Source organism: Suillus bovinus (genome assembly GCF_016758785.1).
Source record: "Suillus bovinus strain UH-Sbo-P2 chromosome Unknown EDB93scaffold_30, whole genome shotgun sequence".
NCBI classification, from domain to species: domain Eukaryota; kingdom Fungi; phylum Basidiomycota; class Agaricomycetes; order Boletales; family Suillaceae; genus Suillus; species Suillus bovinus.
In genome coordinates this window covers 343675-359138 of record NW_024542086.1, presented here as the reverse complement: position 1 = coordinate 359138, position 15464 = coordinate 343675, and the positions used below count along the sequence as shown (strand labels likewise).

The 15464-nt window shown below is 46.7% G+C and overlaps 7 protein-coding genes across 7 annotated transcripts; 4 read left to right on the top strand and 3 right to left on the bottom strand.

The window, feature by feature from the left end:
* Positions 1-355: 355 nt before the first annotated feature.
* Positions 356-4515, bottom strand: EDB93DRAFT_1148401 (P-loop containing nucleoside triphosphate hydrolase protein). Its single transcript, XM_041449573.1, has 14 exons — positions 4208-4515; positions 3619-4156; positions 3434-3564; positions 3310-3386; positions 2948-3262; positions 2696-2898; positions 2449-2642; positions 2238-2394; positions 2034-2191; positions 1802-1971; positions 1511-1749; positions 1077-1455; positions 802-1025; positions 356-753 (listed from the first exon to the last, which is right to left on the bottom strand). The coding sequence occupies exons 1-14, from the start codon at positions 4439-4441 to the stop codon at positions 536-538; spliced, it is 3237 nt and encodes a 1078-aa protein (XP_041307496.1). The 5' UTR covers positions 4442-4515; the 3' UTR covers positions 356-535.
* Positions 4516-5555, top strand: EDB93DRAFT_1148395 (Gar1/Naf1 RNA binding region-domain-containing protein). Its single transcript, XM_041449572.1, has 5 exons — positions 4516-4596; positions 4645-4707; positions 4757-5032; positions 5087-5095; positions 5151-5555. Exons 1-5 carry the CDS (start codon positions 4560-4562, stop codon positions 5366-5368), a joined length of 603 nt encoding a protein of 200 aa, XP_041307495.1. The 5' UTR covers positions 4516-4559; the 3' UTR covers positions 5369-5555.
* On the bottom strand, positions 5411-6198 carry EDB93DRAFT_1250765 (uncharacterized protein; the record flags this gene model as incomplete). Its single annotated transcript, XM_041453055.1, has 5 exons — positions 5411-5485; positions 5533-5603; positions 5649-5852; positions 5902-5986; positions 6034-6198. The coding sequence occupies 5 exons, from the start codon at positions 6196-6198 to the stop codon at positions 5411-5413; spliced, it is 600 nt and encodes a 199-aa protein (XP_041307494.1).
* Positions 6199-6270: 72 nt separating this feature from the next.
* Positions 6271-9370, top strand: EDB93DRAFT_1148381 (P-loop containing nucleoside triphosphate hydrolase protein). Its single transcript, XM_041449571.1, has 17 exons — positions 6271-6497; positions 6552-6629; positions 6686-6822; positions 6873-7001; positions 7049-7107; positions 7170-7389; positions 7448-7533; positions 7594-7726; positions 7774-7827; positions 7871-8260; positions 8314-8382; positions 8437-8514; positions 8568-8589; positions 8635-8885; positions 8933-9027; positions 9078-9110; positions 9160-9370. The coding sequence occupies exons 1-17, from the start codon at positions 6341-6343 to the stop codon at positions 9206-9208; spliced, it is 2040 nt and encodes a 679-aa protein (XP_041307493.1). The 5' UTR covers positions 6271-6340; the 3' UTR covers positions 9209-9370.
* EDB93DRAFT_460720 (uncharacterized protein) lies at positions 9357-10204 on the top strand. Its single transcript, XM_041456458.1, has 4 exons — positions 9357-9507; positions 9576-9928; positions 9990-10065; positions 10125-10204. Exons 1-4 carry the CDS (start codon positions 9442-9444, stop codon positions 10146-10148), a joined length of 519 nt encoding a protein of 172 aa, XP_041307492.1. The 5' UTR covers positions 9357-9441; the 3' UTR covers positions 10149-10204.
* A 127-nt stretch (positions 10205-10331) lies between these two features.
* On the bottom strand, positions 10332-11247 carry EDB93DRAFT_1250762 (uncharacterized protein; the record flags this gene model as incomplete). Its single annotated transcript, XM_041453054.1, has 2 exons — positions 10332-10943; positions 11002-11247. 2 exons carry the CDS (start codon positions 11245-11247, stop codon positions 10332-10334), a joined length of 858 nt encoding a protein of 285 aa, XP_041307491.1.
* Positions 11248-12227: 980 nt separating this feature from the next.
* Positions 12228-14755, top strand: EDB93DRAFT_460452 (fungal-specific transcription factor domain-containing protein). The gene is made up of 12 exons (XM_041456457.1): positions 12228-12516; positions 12577-12634; positions 12686-12750; positions 12806-12850; positions 12900-13665; positions 13718-13741; positions 13794-13967; positions 14016-14120; positions 14170-14311; positions 14370-14467; positions 14519-14623; positions 14684-14755. Exons 1-12 carry the CDS (start codon positions 12473-12475, stop codon positions 14699-14701), a joined length of 1644 nt encoding a protein of 547 aa, XP_041307490.1. The 5' UTR covers positions 12228-12472; the 3' UTR covers positions 14702-14755.
* The last annotated feature ends 709 nt before the right edge of the window (positions 14756-15464 follow it).

Sequence of the window (15464 nt, the reverse complement as noted above, 5' to 3'; positions counted from 1 at the left end):
CTTGGTTCAAAATCACTTCGTATGTTGTGCGAATTGTGCATGCTTTGAGCAGCTGTAATGACTGTGCAATCTGATGACAAGTATGAAGCTATACATCTTGTGGCCTCTGTCGGCACTGTGCATTACTGTACAATCTGACAATGTGTGAAGCTGCATGCCCTGTGACCACTGTCAGCGCTGTGCATTATTGTGAGAAACTATCGAAAATACCAATCTCTGTGGACAAATTTGTAGTTTACTGATGTGTGTCCATATATACATTAGTTTAAATTCCACAAATATTCTTTGCATTCCAGATAACATTAAAACCTATCTTAAATGTTCCTAACCCTGCTGTGAAAGGGCAAAAATTGGATTTTTTTTTTAAAAAAAAAAGGCAATTGATGTGGTTGTATCTTGGTGACTTGCACCACATGCATTCCCAATGTGTCTGAGTGAATTTGTGATGGGCTTCCTTGAGTACTGCAATACTGAGCAGGAGCACATTATAGTACAGATAGTCTGACAAGGTATTTGTAGTATCCAGTGCCATCAGTTACATATCCTCCACTATCTCTTGCATGAATCTCTTCTGAATAGTAGCATAGTGCTGCATCTCTACTGCACTAACACTAGGGGCCAGTTCATTCAGAGCACGGATGAAGTCCATTTGAGTAACCAAAATGTGCAAGTCACCTGATCCAGCAATTTCAGTAAGATAGTACTGAGGTGTCAGTTGGTGCTGTCGAAATTCTGACTGTTTATTGAGTTGTGCTGTTCAGTATCGTCAGAATGTGATATATATCGTGTGTTCCGACAGACCTATTTTGCTATCCAGCTCAGCAACTTTCCTGTTTAATGCATTTAACATTGCATCGGAGCATAAAGCATAGAAGTCGGCTCCAGTGTAGTGAAACGGGCACTCTTTAGCGATGTCTGCGAGACTGAGATCACGGTCGAGCTTAAATTTTCTTGTAAGTGCACGAAGGATGTCGAGTTGGGCTTCGTGTGTCTGGCTAACCCCGAGATATAACATTCGGTCAAACCTAAGGAAAGAACGTAAGGCTTGTTACGTAAAATAATGTCAGACTTCAAACCTTCCAGGTCGCAAAAGAGCCGGGTCTAGTAGGTCGGGGCGATTGGTAGCTCCGATGACGAAGACATCACCTCCACTTCCAGCAGACATGCCATCTAGTTCTGCAAGAAGTTGACTTACGATACGGTCCATAACACCGCCCGAGTCGCCTTGATTGCCTCGCTTTGGTGCCACAGAGTCGAGCTCATCGAAGAAAATGACGCATGGTTTCGCATCACGCGCACGTTGAAATATTCGTCGAACGTTTGCTTCAGATTCTCCGATGTACATGTTCAGAAGTTCGGGTCCTTTCACTGAAAAGAAGTTCAACGAGCATGAAGTTGCCACTGCCTTCGCAAGCAGCGTTTTTCCTGTGCCTGGGGGTCCGTACAACAACATTCCTGTGTGTGGCACCTAATTCAGTAGCTGGGTAACTAGACTAGAAAATGAATGGACCTGAACGCTTCTTTAACCCTTCTATGAATAATTCAGGGTGCTCCAATGGAAGTTGGATAGTGTCCAATATTTCGTTCTTTACTCTCGACAGCCCACCGATATCCTCCCACATGACGGCAGGGATCTTCGGAGTCCCGATGTTTTGAGCAAAAGTTGTCCTCGCCTTCAGAAGCGATAGTTCCACATGATTTGCTCGAATACCTATCGCACGGGACCGTGTTCGACAAGTAATTCTGTTACTGCAAACATGGTGATCAGCGAGATTATTAACTTGAAAAGCTTCGACCGCACAGTGACTCTCTAGCAGCAATAACCTCCGCTTGTGTCAAGAAGTCGGCTATATCAATGGCAACTAGTGCAGCAGTCTGCGTGGCAAAAGAAGCCACTGAAACATCAGAAGCCAGTTTGACATCAATCATACAATGATATATTATGCTCAATCGTTCTGCCTCAGTCGGAGCCTGTGAGAGGTACAACGAAGGTTATCCAGCGCGTCTATGTGAACAATCAACAGCGGTCCCACCTTTAGCACAAATTCGTTTGTAAAGCGCGAGAGGAGGATGGCAGGAACCTTAGATGTGTCACTCGCAGTTGCGATAACGAAAATCTGGCTGCCCGTGGATTGCATATGGGCTTCGACGTCCATTAGGCAATCGTTCAGCGCATGAGACATTGTAGTACCTATGGTATTGGTTAAGAAGAAGATGTCACACTGATGTCTGCACACCTTTTCCCAGTTCTGAAGCCGGAGTAGACTGAGACAACGCATCTAGGTGTCGAATCACGATCGCGCACGGTGCGCATGAAATTGCCATTTCAATTCGAGCTCGTAAGCCGCCTTCTGTATGGGTCTCGTTGTCCGAAACTATCGCAAAACAGTTGATCTGTCGATCAGATGAATGAATATGGTGAAGTACATGTTCAGTAGTTGATCGTACTTCCGCAGTATGGATTCCAAGGCGTCGGGCTATAGAAGAGGCCATTGTAAACTTCCCGGATCCTCGAGCTCCTGAAATAAGCAAACGTGGCCATATGCCAAATTCCGCAGCTCCTTTGAATCGAGGCGCGTCCAACAAACGAATCATTGCATCCATTGTGAAAGGTGATTCCCCTTGTTTGGCACTAGCGTTCTCTACTCGCTTGTCAACGACACGTACTCGACACCGCAAAAGCTCAAGTCCTCACGAAGTGCATTGCAGCTCGGTGGGTATAGTATGTCTTTATGTTGTATTCCGAGTTGTACGATCCTAGTATGCTGGGGTTCGACGAAACAGCCGTAGTCGCCTCGAGCAAACTGGGGATAACTGCAATACTCATCAACACCGCTAGTAGGATCGTAGTCGACTTTATCCACGACGAAGGATACCACTGCATTGCCGCTCGACAGCCTAGTGCCAGAATGAGGCAGGCTTCAGATATTGTGTAGACTAAGCTCACCGATAGATTGGGAGCTTGCTAGTGTCAAGCTTATCAGTAAGTTCTGCGTCGTCGGTATCAATGAACACATTAATTAAATCTCCTGGTTGGACCAAGCGTTTACGGGAACTGAAGTAGGATTGTATTTCATGAAGAAAAAGAGTCTCAAACTTGCGTCCGGTGGAAAACGGAGATATGATGCGAGAGAGAGTAAGAGCACGAGCCACTGGTATTGCCGGTTGACGATTACCGAAAGGGCTAGGACGAATCCACACCAGACTAGAAGAGCCTACACGGATGTTGGAAATCAGCGACGGCGAAGCCTTCACAACACCACTGACGGTCCCTTCAGATTGGAATAAGATCATATATTAAAAACATACGAAGGGACTGATTCGTAATCATGCGCAAACACCTGCACTAGCCTCGCCTGGGATGACTCGAGATCACTCATGATAGCCTGAGACAGCAAGTTTAGTTTCGCGCAAAATAAGGCAAACAACATACCCAGTCTCCATCGAGGACTCCGATCCGACGAAAATCAGAGGTTCGCAAGTACAAAGCGACATCATGGTTAAGGACATCTGCAGTCCCTCGCGAAATTGGTTGAAGACAAAAATAGGCATTCGTCGCGGCGGCTGCAGCATTCATTTACGTGAGCAAGGCATTCAAACTGGCAGACACACACTCGCCCTCATAAGGACCCTTATGTTGAGCCATGGTTGCTGGAAGTGCAGCACTGATAAGAAAAGATTCGCTGATCTCAAGTGGTTCCGAAGCTATCTCAGCATCAGATGAGTATATGCCAACAGCCGATGTACCTCCTCCGATTTCTGCTTCTTCGTCGAAACACGCGACCACAAACTGCGTGACATTGCGCTCCACAACCCCTTGAGAGTATGGATATGTGACATCAATTTTGTAGCGATGCGAACCGGGCGCCGAGGGCAGTGCTTCAGAAGCGTCGCCATTTGAGAGAAATGAAGTTCGGGGAAGGTGTAATTCTTCGCCAGTTCGAATGATTGGCGATGAGTGGAAAAGCCATTCCTCAAGGGCAGAACCGTGGGACAATGCAAAGATGTATGCATCGGGGGTTTGGGCTGTCAATACCACTTCGGAAAGTGAGACGTCTTCTGCACGGGACAGGTGCAGTTTCCGCCGGCCATTGAATGATCCAAAAATATGAGGATACAGGTCTGGCCAGTGAGATGGAACTGTGATGCACTCGATCTTATGACAATAAGCAGGTGGAACAAAACATGACATATTTAATGGACGCACATCAGGATCCTCGTTCGCCCAACAAGTCAAGCATTCCGAGTCTTGGGATGTTGATACGGTTGCGATTGAGTCGCCCGAAGATATCAGGACGAGAACACGTGAAGCCTGTGGTGTAGACAAATATGCCCACAATCGGGAGCTCAGGAACACGGTATCGCTATCAGTCTTGCTTGGAAAATCTTCGAGAGTGAACTCGTCTTCTACGCTGGGCGAGTGACGAAAGAATAAGCTCATTGAATTTGAAAGTTTGTCAAAGGAGGCTGCCTTTGGTGCCAACCCGGCTGTAACTTTTTACTGACGAACTTCTAGCTGCTTATATAATCCCATCGTTTTTATTCCTCGTACAGTGACCATGAGTCGAGGAGCAAGAGGTTTTAGCAGAGGGGGAGGTACGCCTATAATTCTTATCAAATGTCTATTTTGGCTCATTCTTCTAGGACGCGGTGGGGGACGTGGAGGATTCCAGCAACGTGATTTTGGTCCTCCGGCTACAGTCGTAGGTAAGATATCTATTACCTTTACAATTTCGCGTTACACGCCGTTTTTCAGAAATGGGGACATTCATGCATGCCGTAGAGGATGAAATGTTGTGCTCCTCTCTCATATCAGACAGGGTTCCCTACTTCAACGCCCCCATTTACCTCCAAAACAAATCTGTGATCGGCAAGGTTGACGAGATCCTGGGCCCTATCAATGAAGTTTATTTCTCAGTCAAAATGGGAGAAGGTATGGTTGCGAACAGCTTCAAGCAAGGAGATAAAGTATATATCGGAGGTGATAAATTGCTACCCATTGAGCGATTCCTCCCCAAACCAAAAGTTGCAGGTATGCTATATTCTATGAGCCTTTCCACTTCTGTACCTAATCCTTATTCTCTAGGTGTAACAAGTACGTATTCTCCTCTTTTGTAAATTCTTCCGATTTCAATGTAGATCATCTTCAGAACGTGGGCGCGGTACCGCAAGGGGCACTGGGCCACGGGGACGGGGTGCTCCTGGGGGACGAGGACGGGGAGGACGAGGGGCTAGCAGGGGTGGGGTAAGAGGTGGCTTTGGTGGCGACCGGGGCGGTTTCAGGGGAGGCTTCAGAGGAGGAAGTGGTCGTGGTAGCAGTGGAGGTTTTGCACCTCGAGGTGGAAGAGGTGGATTCAGGGGATCATGATGATAGTGCTCGTATTATGTTAGCGTCGCGTGTGTGTAGGTATCAAGGTTTCAGTGCCTTGACCTCGGTCGAAACAGCAAAAAATCTATTTGCCCGCTCACACTGCATAGAAATAGACTGCAGAGACTATCAATACAGTGAATTGGGCATTGAAAGAACTTTACCTGAGAAAGCTGAGCCGACATAGTAACAGCATTGACGAAAGTCTCTTCTATCACAGGATCAAGTTGGCTGCCTATTGGTCGGTTAGGTATGTTCCCCATTCAATGGCTACACGTACCATCCAGATCTGAAAGATATAATTCCTGATTCGCATCGATATTCATGTCAACACCACGATGCTGAGTGTATAACCCCTGAATTATGGCTTCGACTTCGATGGGACGCGTCCGACGGCTACCTCCAATTTCCCTATCCCACTTCAGTCGCTGATCGGAAAGCGACCAGATATGTCGATCAAGAGCTTCATCAAAAGGCTCCATCTCTACCATTTATAAGCAAAATTGATTCATTGTCAAGCGTGTAGCCCTCACCTTCGTCGTCATCATATGGTTCTTCGGTAGTGCGACCGTTGATACGGAGATTTGGTCTAGTTATCGCAAAAAGTGTGTCAAGAAACTGACAGATTTCAGAATATCGTGTTTGAATAAAAGTGCATTACTCACTTGATTCATGTGAGGCAGAAATATGTCCCTGTCTTGGCTGACACCCTGAGATTCAAGTTCTAAGTCCAATCTATCAAGGAAAGCAGTTGATATATTTCGCTGAAGACGTCGCCAGTCCTGTTTTGTCTCCACAGATATTTTAGGTAGATCTTCTCTGGCATCCATTTGCAGGAAGGGAAGCTAACACCGACTAATGGTAAGTGATCAAACGAGCGTTATTAGTGGTTGTTTGTCCAGTGCGCGCAAAGCCTTTAGATCCAAACAACCATCTATCGCTATACTTGGACCACAGCTCTCGCCAACCATCATGTCCACCTTGGCGTTCTGGAAGCCAGGAACTGCTGGACCTGGAAGCACACATGACAGGGCAACAGAAGAGGAAGGAAATGTTGTTCAATCTGCACCTTCGTATGGCGCCCTTTCTATACAAGCGCAGCGTGAACAATTGCCCATTTGGCAACACCGTATGTTCACTCACTATCATTGTTTTTTGACCACTACCTAACTCTATTTTCCAGGAAAAAAACTTTTGCATTGCATAGAAAAGTATGGTGTCACAATCGTTGTCGGTCAAACAGGGTCAGGAAAAACAACTCGTGAGCAATCATCAAGTTTCACGGATAATCCCAATTCCATCTCACTCCAGGCTGAGAACTACCTCAGTATCTCCTAGAATCTGGATGGGCGTCAGAAGGTAATATTATTGCCTGCACCCAACCACGACGCGTCGCAGCAACGTCTGTCGCTATCAGGGTCGCAACAGAAGTTGGTACCCTACTTGGAGATGAGGTACGTCACTAAGCTGATTTGTCTCTGCATCGCTCACGAACATTTTATAGGTTGGATATACTATTCGCTTTGAAGATGTCACCGACAAGGAGCGAACCCGGATATGCTACATGACTGATGGCATGCTCTTTCGAGAGACACTGATTGACCCTCTCCTTTCGCGCTACAGCGTGATTATGGTCAGTACTGCATTACTTTTGTTGACATATACTCAGTGCATTACCAGATTGACGAGGCGCATGAACGAAGTCTTTACACAGATCTACTGTTGGGTGTCTTGAAGAAGTCAGTCAAATATGCTTTAATCTTTTTCCTTGGGTACTTAGCTCAAATGGCGCAATTCGCAGAATTAGGCGCAAGCGCCCATCGCTTCGGTTGATAGTGTCATCAGCTACGCTGGATGCTAGATCATTCTTAGAATACTTCACTTCGGGGGCACATCCAGACGACGCCACTATTGTTAGTCTGGAAGGGCGTATGTTTCCTGTTGAGGTTGCTTACCTTCAAGAGTCCCCTTCAAACTATGTGAGGAAGGCAGTGGAAGTTGCTTGGAACGTTAACCTGCAGGTGCGTCCCCTGGCCCCTGGCCCTCCTTGCCCTTACCACAGCACCCCCTATCACGCAGCACGATTCTGGTGACATTTTGATATTCCTGACGGGACGTGAAGAAATAGAAAGATGCTTAGAGGAACTCACAGAACTTCTTCCTACGTGCGCGTTCTGTTTCCTCGTGTATTTCTTCATGCTCGTGCAAACTTTGATGTTTTCTAGACTTCCGCGAGGAGCCACACAGATAATTCCACTTGCACTGCACGCTGGCTTAAGCACGGAAGAACAGCTCAGGGTTTTTAATCTTGCAGAACGAGGGACGCGAAAGGTTATCGCCGCCACAAACATCGCTGAAGTGAGTCGCGCCATTTTTGGCAACTTGGCATCTTATGATGCAATTAGGCCAGCGTTACCATCGATGGGGTGAAGTTTGTTGTTGACAGCGGGTTCGTCAAAGTAAGTTTCATTACCTTTGGGATCGCGTTCTTATAGGCTCCAGATACGGACATACAATCCAACTACTTTCCTTGCCTCACTGTCGACAGTTCCTGTTTCCCAAGCATCTGCTATACAGAGGGCTGGTCGCGCCGGACGTACCTCGCCAGGAATTTGCTATCGATTATATCCCGAATCCGCTTTCGCCTCTCTGCCTACAAGCACGCCGCCTGAGATTACTCGCACTGATATGACCACTCCGATTCTGCAGCTGAAGTCCCTAGGTATAGATGACCTGATGAAGTTTGAATGGGTATCGGCACCTCCAGCAGAAAGCATTCTCCGCGCGCTCGAAGGGCTCTTTGCTGCAGGAATGACTGGCGACGATGGCGTCCTTACTCCGATCGGCGAACAAGTTGCAGAATGCCCCATCGAGGTCAATATAGCTAGAATGGTGCGTTTTTCTACCAGTATCTACTTTTGTCGCATGCCTTGATGCGCAGGCAGCTTTTCACATCGAAGGACTTCCATTGCGGTGAAGAAATTCTTACAATTGCTTCCATGATTTCAATACAAGTGAGTGCCTCGTTGAATTGATGTTACGATCGTATTCACCTGTTTACCCTATAGGATGCATTTGTCATACCTGATGGTGCTCCCGGAGCAATTGCAGAACTAGAGAGACGAAAATTCACGGCCGAGGAAGGCGTATGTCTCCTCTTGGTTCGCCTCGATTCAACAAGCTGACAATATTGGTCCAGGACCATTTGACCCTTTTAAATGGTATTTTCTCGTTACACCCAAAAGTTGATTGCTTACGTTTAGTAGCATATAATGCTTTTACTAAATACGGACGATCTTTATCATGGTGTAAAGCTCATGCTCTCAACTTCCGTGCCATGTCTAGAGCGGTGTCGATTCGGTCCCAGTTGAAGAAATACATGATTCGCTTTAACTTACCACTCCAAAGCTGCGAAGGTGATGCTAAACGGCTTCGGCAATGTTTGGTCAGTGGGTATTGGCGCAACGGTGCCCGATGGGTTGCAGATGGAACGTACCGGTCGGTGAAGGGAAACAAGGTAAGCAATGCTACTAAATGTGCGACATTCACTATTCACTCAAGCAGACTCTGTACGTTCACCCGACATCTGTGCTTTTCACTCGGAAGCCGCGGAGTGGATGGGTGGTCTTCCACGAAGTGGAAGAAACCAAGAGAACACAGTATGTCTAGTTACTTGTATGAAGGGGCCGTAAACTTCATATTTTGTTAGGATAAGGGTACTCTCAGAAATAGAACCAGATTGGTGAGTCAAATTTCTCCTCTGTGATTCTGTACTCAGTCAACTGGTGAAGGCTACTTGACTATGGTCATAAATACCAACATAAGTATGCTGCAGGTTGATTTGGTGTGGATGGCGCTGGTTCTGGTGGTCAGTCAATTTTGTCGTTCTACTGTTGTGCGGTAGCATGTTGAAGGTGTTGCGCTGACAAGAGTTGGAGCTACTATCGATAGTTTGTCGATAGTAATCTACATTTAAAACTTGCTGAGCTTCCGTTGGCCCAAGTTGAAAGTCCGAAACGCCATAAAAAATTAAGCGCTAATAATACTGAAATATCCTGAAATCCTTGTCAATCATGGGCGCTGGCCAGTCCAAAGCGGACACAGAAGAAAAGGTCTTTTACAATGAGACGCCCATACAGGTTTGGTCTCCTTCCTATCCTAAAGGCTAGTCTCCTGAAGTTGTGTGTGTAATGTCAAGTTTTCGCAGGATGTCGTGAACCACCTTTCAGATCTTTCAATGTCACCCGACACCTCGCCAGAACGGCAATCTACACTTGATGCCCACGTCCGTTCTCGCATACAAGCGGAGCTGCAGCATCTACAAGCGGAAGAGCAAAGTGTACAGAAGGAAATTGAACTCGCTCTTGAAAGGGAGAACATTGACCGGGAGAAGTCCTTGGCAGGCGGAGAAGTCGCCGAGGGCGATATCAAGAATAGCACGATGTTGATGGGGGATCTTGAAGAGATTCGTACTAAGGTGGACAGGTTCCAGGCCAGGAGGCAGCTTAGGGATTATCCTGCGGTCAAGGAAAGCGGTGAAGCAGTAGTATTATGCTATAGGTGGGCCTATGTCACCTGTTAATTTCATCGTCCTGAGGTCACTCATTTGTCACTTCCATAGGCAAAATCCTACTGCGCCCCTGGACTGCTGGCGAGAAGTACGGGAATTTAACGCTAGTGTAGCTCAAGCGGAATCGGTAAGCAAACTGATCCTGAGGTTCGGTTCCCAACTCACTGTCCTGCATACACCTGCCAGCAACATCTCGCTTCTCTTCGGTAGGGACTGTCAAGAGCCAAGACCCAGGACACTTATAGCACGGTCCATGAGATATTTCATAGGAGAGACCAGTAGTATGTAAATTCTATGCTATGGGTAGTACCATTGATTCCATGATCCAATCATTCACCCTCTGAAATATTTAGTCCAAAAGTCCCTTGGCAGCACCAAGCCTTTCATGGTTCATCATGATTCTTCACCCCCATATGCTACTCCAATCGAATCTGTTGTTTGTGCCCCCTGCTGCAAGCACAATGACCCGGCACTGATATTTGAAACCCGGTGTAATTGGGCAATGTTTGCATTGACGTGCTGCAGCCTTGAGCTAGGAACTACCAACTCTGTCTGCTCTTCACCAATGGTGTAGGGGTCGGAACTATGACCAAGTCTTGAAAGGTGTCTAGTGCCACCTAAAGCTGCTGTTATGACAGCTGCAGGCACGCGCACTTGGTGATCCTCATAAGTCTGGGTGGCCTGAGAATATATTGAAGCAGTGCTGATGCTTGATTTATGAGACAACCTGTTTGAAGCCCAGGCAAATGATGACCTGCTTCCACGTGCGAGACTCTCCTTGAATTGGCCCGAAGGACGTCGCAAAGCACGAGCTGGATTCCGTGGGGGTTTTATTGGGGGTGGTGCAGCCATGCTCAAGGAGGGAGGTGTGGGAGGTGATATAGCGGCTAGTGTGTTTGGCGATGGATGTGCAAAACTCTTCTTCCCGTCTGTACCGTCCGGACTGCTCGAGGGGCCACCTGCCTCGTTTGGTTTGTTTGGAGTATGTCTCCTGAGAACATTTTGCTGTTGAGCACAATGAATGACAAAGATGACATAAGGTGGAGAATTACATGGAGCATACCCTTCGCGAGCGGCACTTTTTGTTGGGTTGTCTGACGATCAATGACCACCATTTCCATCCAATTGTCACTGCCACTGCAAGCGCAATCCCCGCGGCAGTACCGCCGACGACTGCTGGGATGGAGATTGCTGCAGCATGTTCGGTATTTGTGGTAGGAGTTGTTGCTGCGCTAGAATTTGTTACATCGCTAATAATGCTGGAAGTGAGGCGAATGGCCACGTTAACATTGCCAATGAGTGAGGGCATGAAGGGAACCGAAAATTGCTAGCGACTGAGCATGCCGCCCTTGTATAACGTCGTACTAGACAAGGTCCCACAAAGGGCTAATCCACGTAAGGTGACGTTCACGAAGAATAGATGTACAAACGTGTTAGGCACGAGGCGTCTAACTCCCTGATCATTGTCACTTGGTAAGTCGAGACAAAACGTTCACTGAGGAGACTTTCTTCACGGTACCGTTCCAAACAGTTTGCCAGTCGAACAATCTCACAAACTACTAGTAGTCTCCCGCGATGTCCTGGTAGTGTCACCAGCTGTGAGCACCTGATGCATATTTTTAGTGCGTTGTATACCCATGCCTACACCGTGAGCCCAGGTTATTTATGTAATCTAGAGTCGAAATCAATCAATTTATTTCTGACGCAACCCCGGACTCGATTCGCGCGAGTCGGAGTTTGATTTCAGCCGCTGTACAGTCGTGTTGGAGTTGCGTTGGTCGTTACTTTGAGAGTCACCTCACTCTTTTGGTGCTAGTATGCACGTTGTCTGAAGGCCTAAATGTTTGTCCACAATCACGACACAGTACCTACTGCAAGGGTGATCACGGTTAATTTCGGTCAACCAAAAATAACCAATAGTCCGGAGGGAGCGTACCTGTACCTAAGCTCGGCAACCTGCGTTAATTGAACTATTTGTTTCCCTCCCTTTTCGGATATTGGGATAAGGCGATACATGCGAGGATAACGCCTAGATACCCGTGAGTACAAACAGATTTAACCGTTAAAATATAAAAAAATAAATGCATCTATAAGTTCATACTTGACCATAGTAAATCACTCTACTAGCCCATTTTATTAAATTAATTATGTATAAAGATTTAAAACAAATTGGTTGTTCTGTATTTTGTTGTTTGGTATAATAATCGGTTATTTTTATGATTGCCGTCTTCGGCAATTCGACTTCTTTCTGCCGCCCGGCTTTATTTGCAACAGATCCCACTGCGACTGTGCCCTTCCCCATCTCTCTCCGCCTCATCGATATCGCTGTGTATCACTACTTCCAGTTGTTCTTCCTCCTACCTCTATACTTCACCTTTCCCTCTATTGTATGTGGAGGTATCTCCTCGTCCTCTTTGCTATTATTTTAACCTCTCTACACCTTAATTTCAGTCTAAATTAACCGGACTTCCCCGGTCGATAAAGAGACGCCGAGTCACCGTTGACGTTGATAACCGTATCGACTTCAAGTGGGAATGCAAGGCACTTCAGAGTTTGTAGACGAGCAGTCAAGAGCAGCGTAAGGCATCCTATGACGGCAACCTGGTCAATCAAGAATGTTTACCAAGCCTCACTCCAGCTCAAAAGCGCCTATCGTGCGCAATCCGAGAGCATGCACCGTTTGTCGGGCAGCGAAGGTGAGTAGTCGGCTGCTCAAGAGAAAGAATTCATATCTGAATCAATCATAGATGAAATGCGTCGGGGCAGAGGATGGTCTCAAGTCTTGTCAGAGGTGCACAAGAACAGGTGTGGAGTAAGTAATGAATTGTTCCGATAGTCCGCCAAGACATTAATATCTTTTCTGTAAGTTGTGTCTTTGAGAAACATCGCAGAGGGCGAAAACCTGGATCAAAGTTAGAGTGTTTCTCTTGCTTTGCCTACTGCTTCTCACAACATCCAAAGGCTATCCGAAGCCTCTAAAATGCTCCGACGCTTAGAGAAAGGATTGAACACAGCGAAACTCAAGCAAAGTGATTCATCGTTGTCGACAGTATTCCCCGCCGACCCCCGTACTCCTCAGTCAGATAACGCTCAGTTTGGCGGACTCCAGTCCTCTGACGCTTATGGTTCCGCTGGTAATTTATTACATGCTACAAGAGTACAATGTGACTCAAAACACATCATCATAGACGGATATGCAGCTTCAAGCGTCAGTTCGCGCACTGTTGATCCAGAGGAGGAAGAGGACGGAGAAAGAAGCGACGAGAAATTTCCTGCCAAATTAATCAAAAGGGAAAATTCCTTTTTCAGGACCATCCTCAACCCAGAACACAAGTCGCCAATGCTTCCTGTGCCTCGAAATCCTTACCTCCCCCAGTCATTGCGCCCGGCGCCTCTCCCGATCGGCTACAACGATCCAATCACAGCCGGCTTAATCAACGAAAACAAAGCAAAGATCCTCTTTGATGCAATCTTCCTTCGACTGAATCCATTTATAAATCTTTTCGATCCAGCTTTGCATTCTGTTGCCTATGTGCGATCTAAATGCCCTTTGTTATTTACTACCTTGATAATGGCTGGCTGCAAATTCTTCGAACCAAGCTTATACAAGGAATGTCTGAGGCTTGCTAATGACCTTGCAGTCCGGGCATTTGCAGAAGGTTGGAAACGAGTAGAAGTGATCCAGGCATTTTCATGTCTGACTTATTGGAGAGAACAAGAGGACAACGTGAGCATATTTTGGACTTGTCTTAACTTGCTCAAGCTCAATCTCATCGAAGCGGACATGGATGTATATTGGATATGTGAGCGCTTCAGAGTTCATCGATCTCAAATCGATTGTCTGATTTTGTTAAGGCGTGTCGGATGGCTGTGGAACTTGGCCTCAACCGATATCATGCAAAACCTCCCGCTCATGAAACCGACTTCCAACTTCGTGAAAGGCGGAACAGAGAGAGGACATACCTCGTTCTCTTTGTGCATGACCGGAGTCTCAGCATGCAGACGGGTCGGCATTGGATGCTTCCTGAAGTAAATCCTTTTTATTTTCCCGAAAATGACAGTTCACACTCTCTGCAGGATGACTTCATAAGGCACTCTGACACCTGGCACGAGCAGGGTGGAACACCCATTCGATGCGAAGATGTCATCGTTTCTGCTTTCGCACAACTCCGTCGCATAGCGGTGAGACCTATTTCTTCAACACCTGCGTGATAGAATCCAATGGTATTAGACCGAGGCTACAGACATGTTCCACACCAACCGGAGTCTTTCGGACGGTGGAAACAGTCAAGTTAATATCGATATGGTGCTGAAAAACTGTAATGCAAAGCTTGCACTGTGGACCACTACCTGGGACCAAGAGATGAGAAAAGGTGACGAACATAATATCTCCTATTTTGACGCATGATCTCATTCATATCTCGCTGATAGCTAATGGAGAGTCGTTCCACTTTTCCTTCACCAGTCTTTTTTGCCTCTATTCGAGCCTTTTCTTGAATAGTTTCGGTGTTCAATCTAGCGTCCCACCCGTAAGTCTACAATTTTTTTTCAAACCATCGTTCCCATACCTTTCCCCTCAGGCCAACCGAACGAATAGTCATGTTCGCGCCTTATCTGCGTGTTTTGAAAATGCGTTGAATGTGCTGGGAATTGCATCCAAAGACTTTAGGGAATTTGGTGTTTTGGTAAGTCTTACTTTAGCGCAATTCCCACTAATTGACACTTCATGTAGCGCTACGGACAAGAGACGACCTCCGTTATGACTGCATACTCTGCTATATTTCTATTGAAGGTAATAAATGTGCTGCCTCCAAATCTGAGTAAAGTTGATGCGTCGGCCTTAGTTACTCCGCAGCTCTAATACTCACACAGACTTGCAATCAGAATTACCGGAGGGTGCAGCTCATCAGATTCATACTGCGATCACGAAAACAGCCGATGCGTATCAGGAAGCTTCTCACCTGTCGCCCACCTCAACATCAGCTGCCTACCACGCTCGGTTTCTGTGGAGTCTTGTTCGCAATGATATAGAGCGGGCTCGACAAAACGCTCAGAAAGACATTCCCATTGACCCAAACATTCAAAGTCAGTCGTCTACATGCTATGCAGTGTATATTTGTTGACACTTATTGTTCATTCATTAGGTCCATATACACCAACTGGTCCATGCGCACCCGAGCAATATGCATGTTCATCCTCCTCTTCCTTACTGTCATATCCTGCGTATCCGACGCAGAATTCTGACATGAATGGTCAAAATGCACCTTGCGGAGGACCTAACTATACGGATGCGTTAGGCCGTGTTTCTGGCTCGTATGGCCCTTCAGGTCAATTGACGGGTTATAACATCGGGCATGTCTCAGAAACCGACTTTCATTACTACCGCAGTATGTTGGTCGAGCTTGGTTTTGGAGAGAACGGTACTACTGTTCCCGCTAACGACGGTTTCCGCAACATCGCCTACGGAGACACATCGACTTCTTATTCCCAGAATCCATATGTACACATAGCACCTATCAGCCAAAA

What these genes read in the sequence shown, in the direction of transcription:
- EDB93DRAFT_1148401 (XM_041449573.1), bottom strand. Translation starts at nt 4,441, where the DNA reads ATGAGCTTATTCTTTCGTCACTCGCCCAGCGTAGAAGACGAGTTCACT. An exon ending in CAAACGAATTTGTGCTAAAG is followed by an intron (nt 1,972 to 2,033) that starts GTGGGACCGCTG and finishes TACCTCTCACAG; the next exon opens with GCTCCGACTGAGGCAGAACG. An exon ending in TGAGCTGGATAGCAAAATAG is followed by an intron (nt 754 to 801) that starts GTCTGTCGGAAC and finishes GATACTGAACAG; the next exon opens with CACAACTCAATAAACAGTCA.
- EDB93DRAFT_1148395 (XM_041449572.1), top strand. Translation starts at nt 4,560, where the DNA reads ATGAGTCGAGGAGCAAGAGGTTTTAGCAGAGGGGGAG. An exon ending in AGGTTTTAGCAGAGGGGGAG is followed by an intron (nt 4,597 to 4,644) that starts GTACGCCTATAA and finishes TCATTCTTCTAG; the next exon opens with GACGCGGTGGGGGACGTGGA. An exon ending in TCCTCCGGCTACAGTCGTAG is followed by an intron (nt 4,708 to 4,756) that starts GTAAGATATCTA and finishes GCCGTTTTTCAG; the next exon opens with AAATGGGGACATTCATGCAT.
- EDB93DRAFT_460720 (XM_041456458.1), top strand. Translation starts at nt 9,442, where the DNA reads ATGGGCGCTGGCCAGTCCAAAGCGGACACAGAAGAAAAGGTCTTTTAC. An exon ending in GCAGTAGTATTATGCTATAG is followed by an intron (nt 9,929 to 9,989) that starts GTGGGCCTATGT and finishes TCACTTCCATAG; the next exon opens with GCAAAATCCTACTGCGCCCC. An exon ending in GTGTAGCTCAAGCGGAATCG is followed by an intron (nt 10,066 to 10,124) that starts GTAAGCAAACTG and finishes TACACCTGCCAG; the next exon opens with CAACATCTCGCTTCTCTTCG.
- EDB93DRAFT_460452 (XM_041456457.1), top strand. Translation starts at nt 12,473, where the DNA reads ATGCAAGGCACTTCAGAGTTTGTAGACGAGCAGTCAAGAGCAGC. An exon ending in GACGAGCAGTCAAGAGCAGC is followed by an intron (nt 12,517 to 12,576) that starts GTAAGGCATCCT and finishes GCCTCACTCCAG; the next exon opens with CTCAAAAGCGCCTATCGTGC. An exon ending in GGACCAAGAGATGAGAAAAG is followed by an intron (nt 14,312 to 14,369) that starts GTGACGAACATA and finishes TCTCGCTGATAG; the next exon opens with CTAATGGAGAGTCGTTCCAC.
- EDB93DRAFT_1148381 (XM_041449571.1), top strand. Translation starts at nt 6,341, where the DNA reads ATGTCCACCTTGGCGTTCTGGAAGCCAGGAACTGCTGGACCTGGAAGC. An exon ending in AGGGTCAGGAAAAACAACTC is followed by an intron (nt 6,630 to 6,685) that starts GTGAGCAATCAT and finishes CTCCAGGCTGAG; the next exon opens with AACTACCTCAGTATCTCCTA. An exon ending in GGTCGGTGAAGGGAAACAAG is followed by an intron (nt 8,886 to 8,932) that starts GTAAGCAATGCT and finishes TCACTCAAGCAG; the next exon opens with ACTCTGTACGTTCACCCGAC.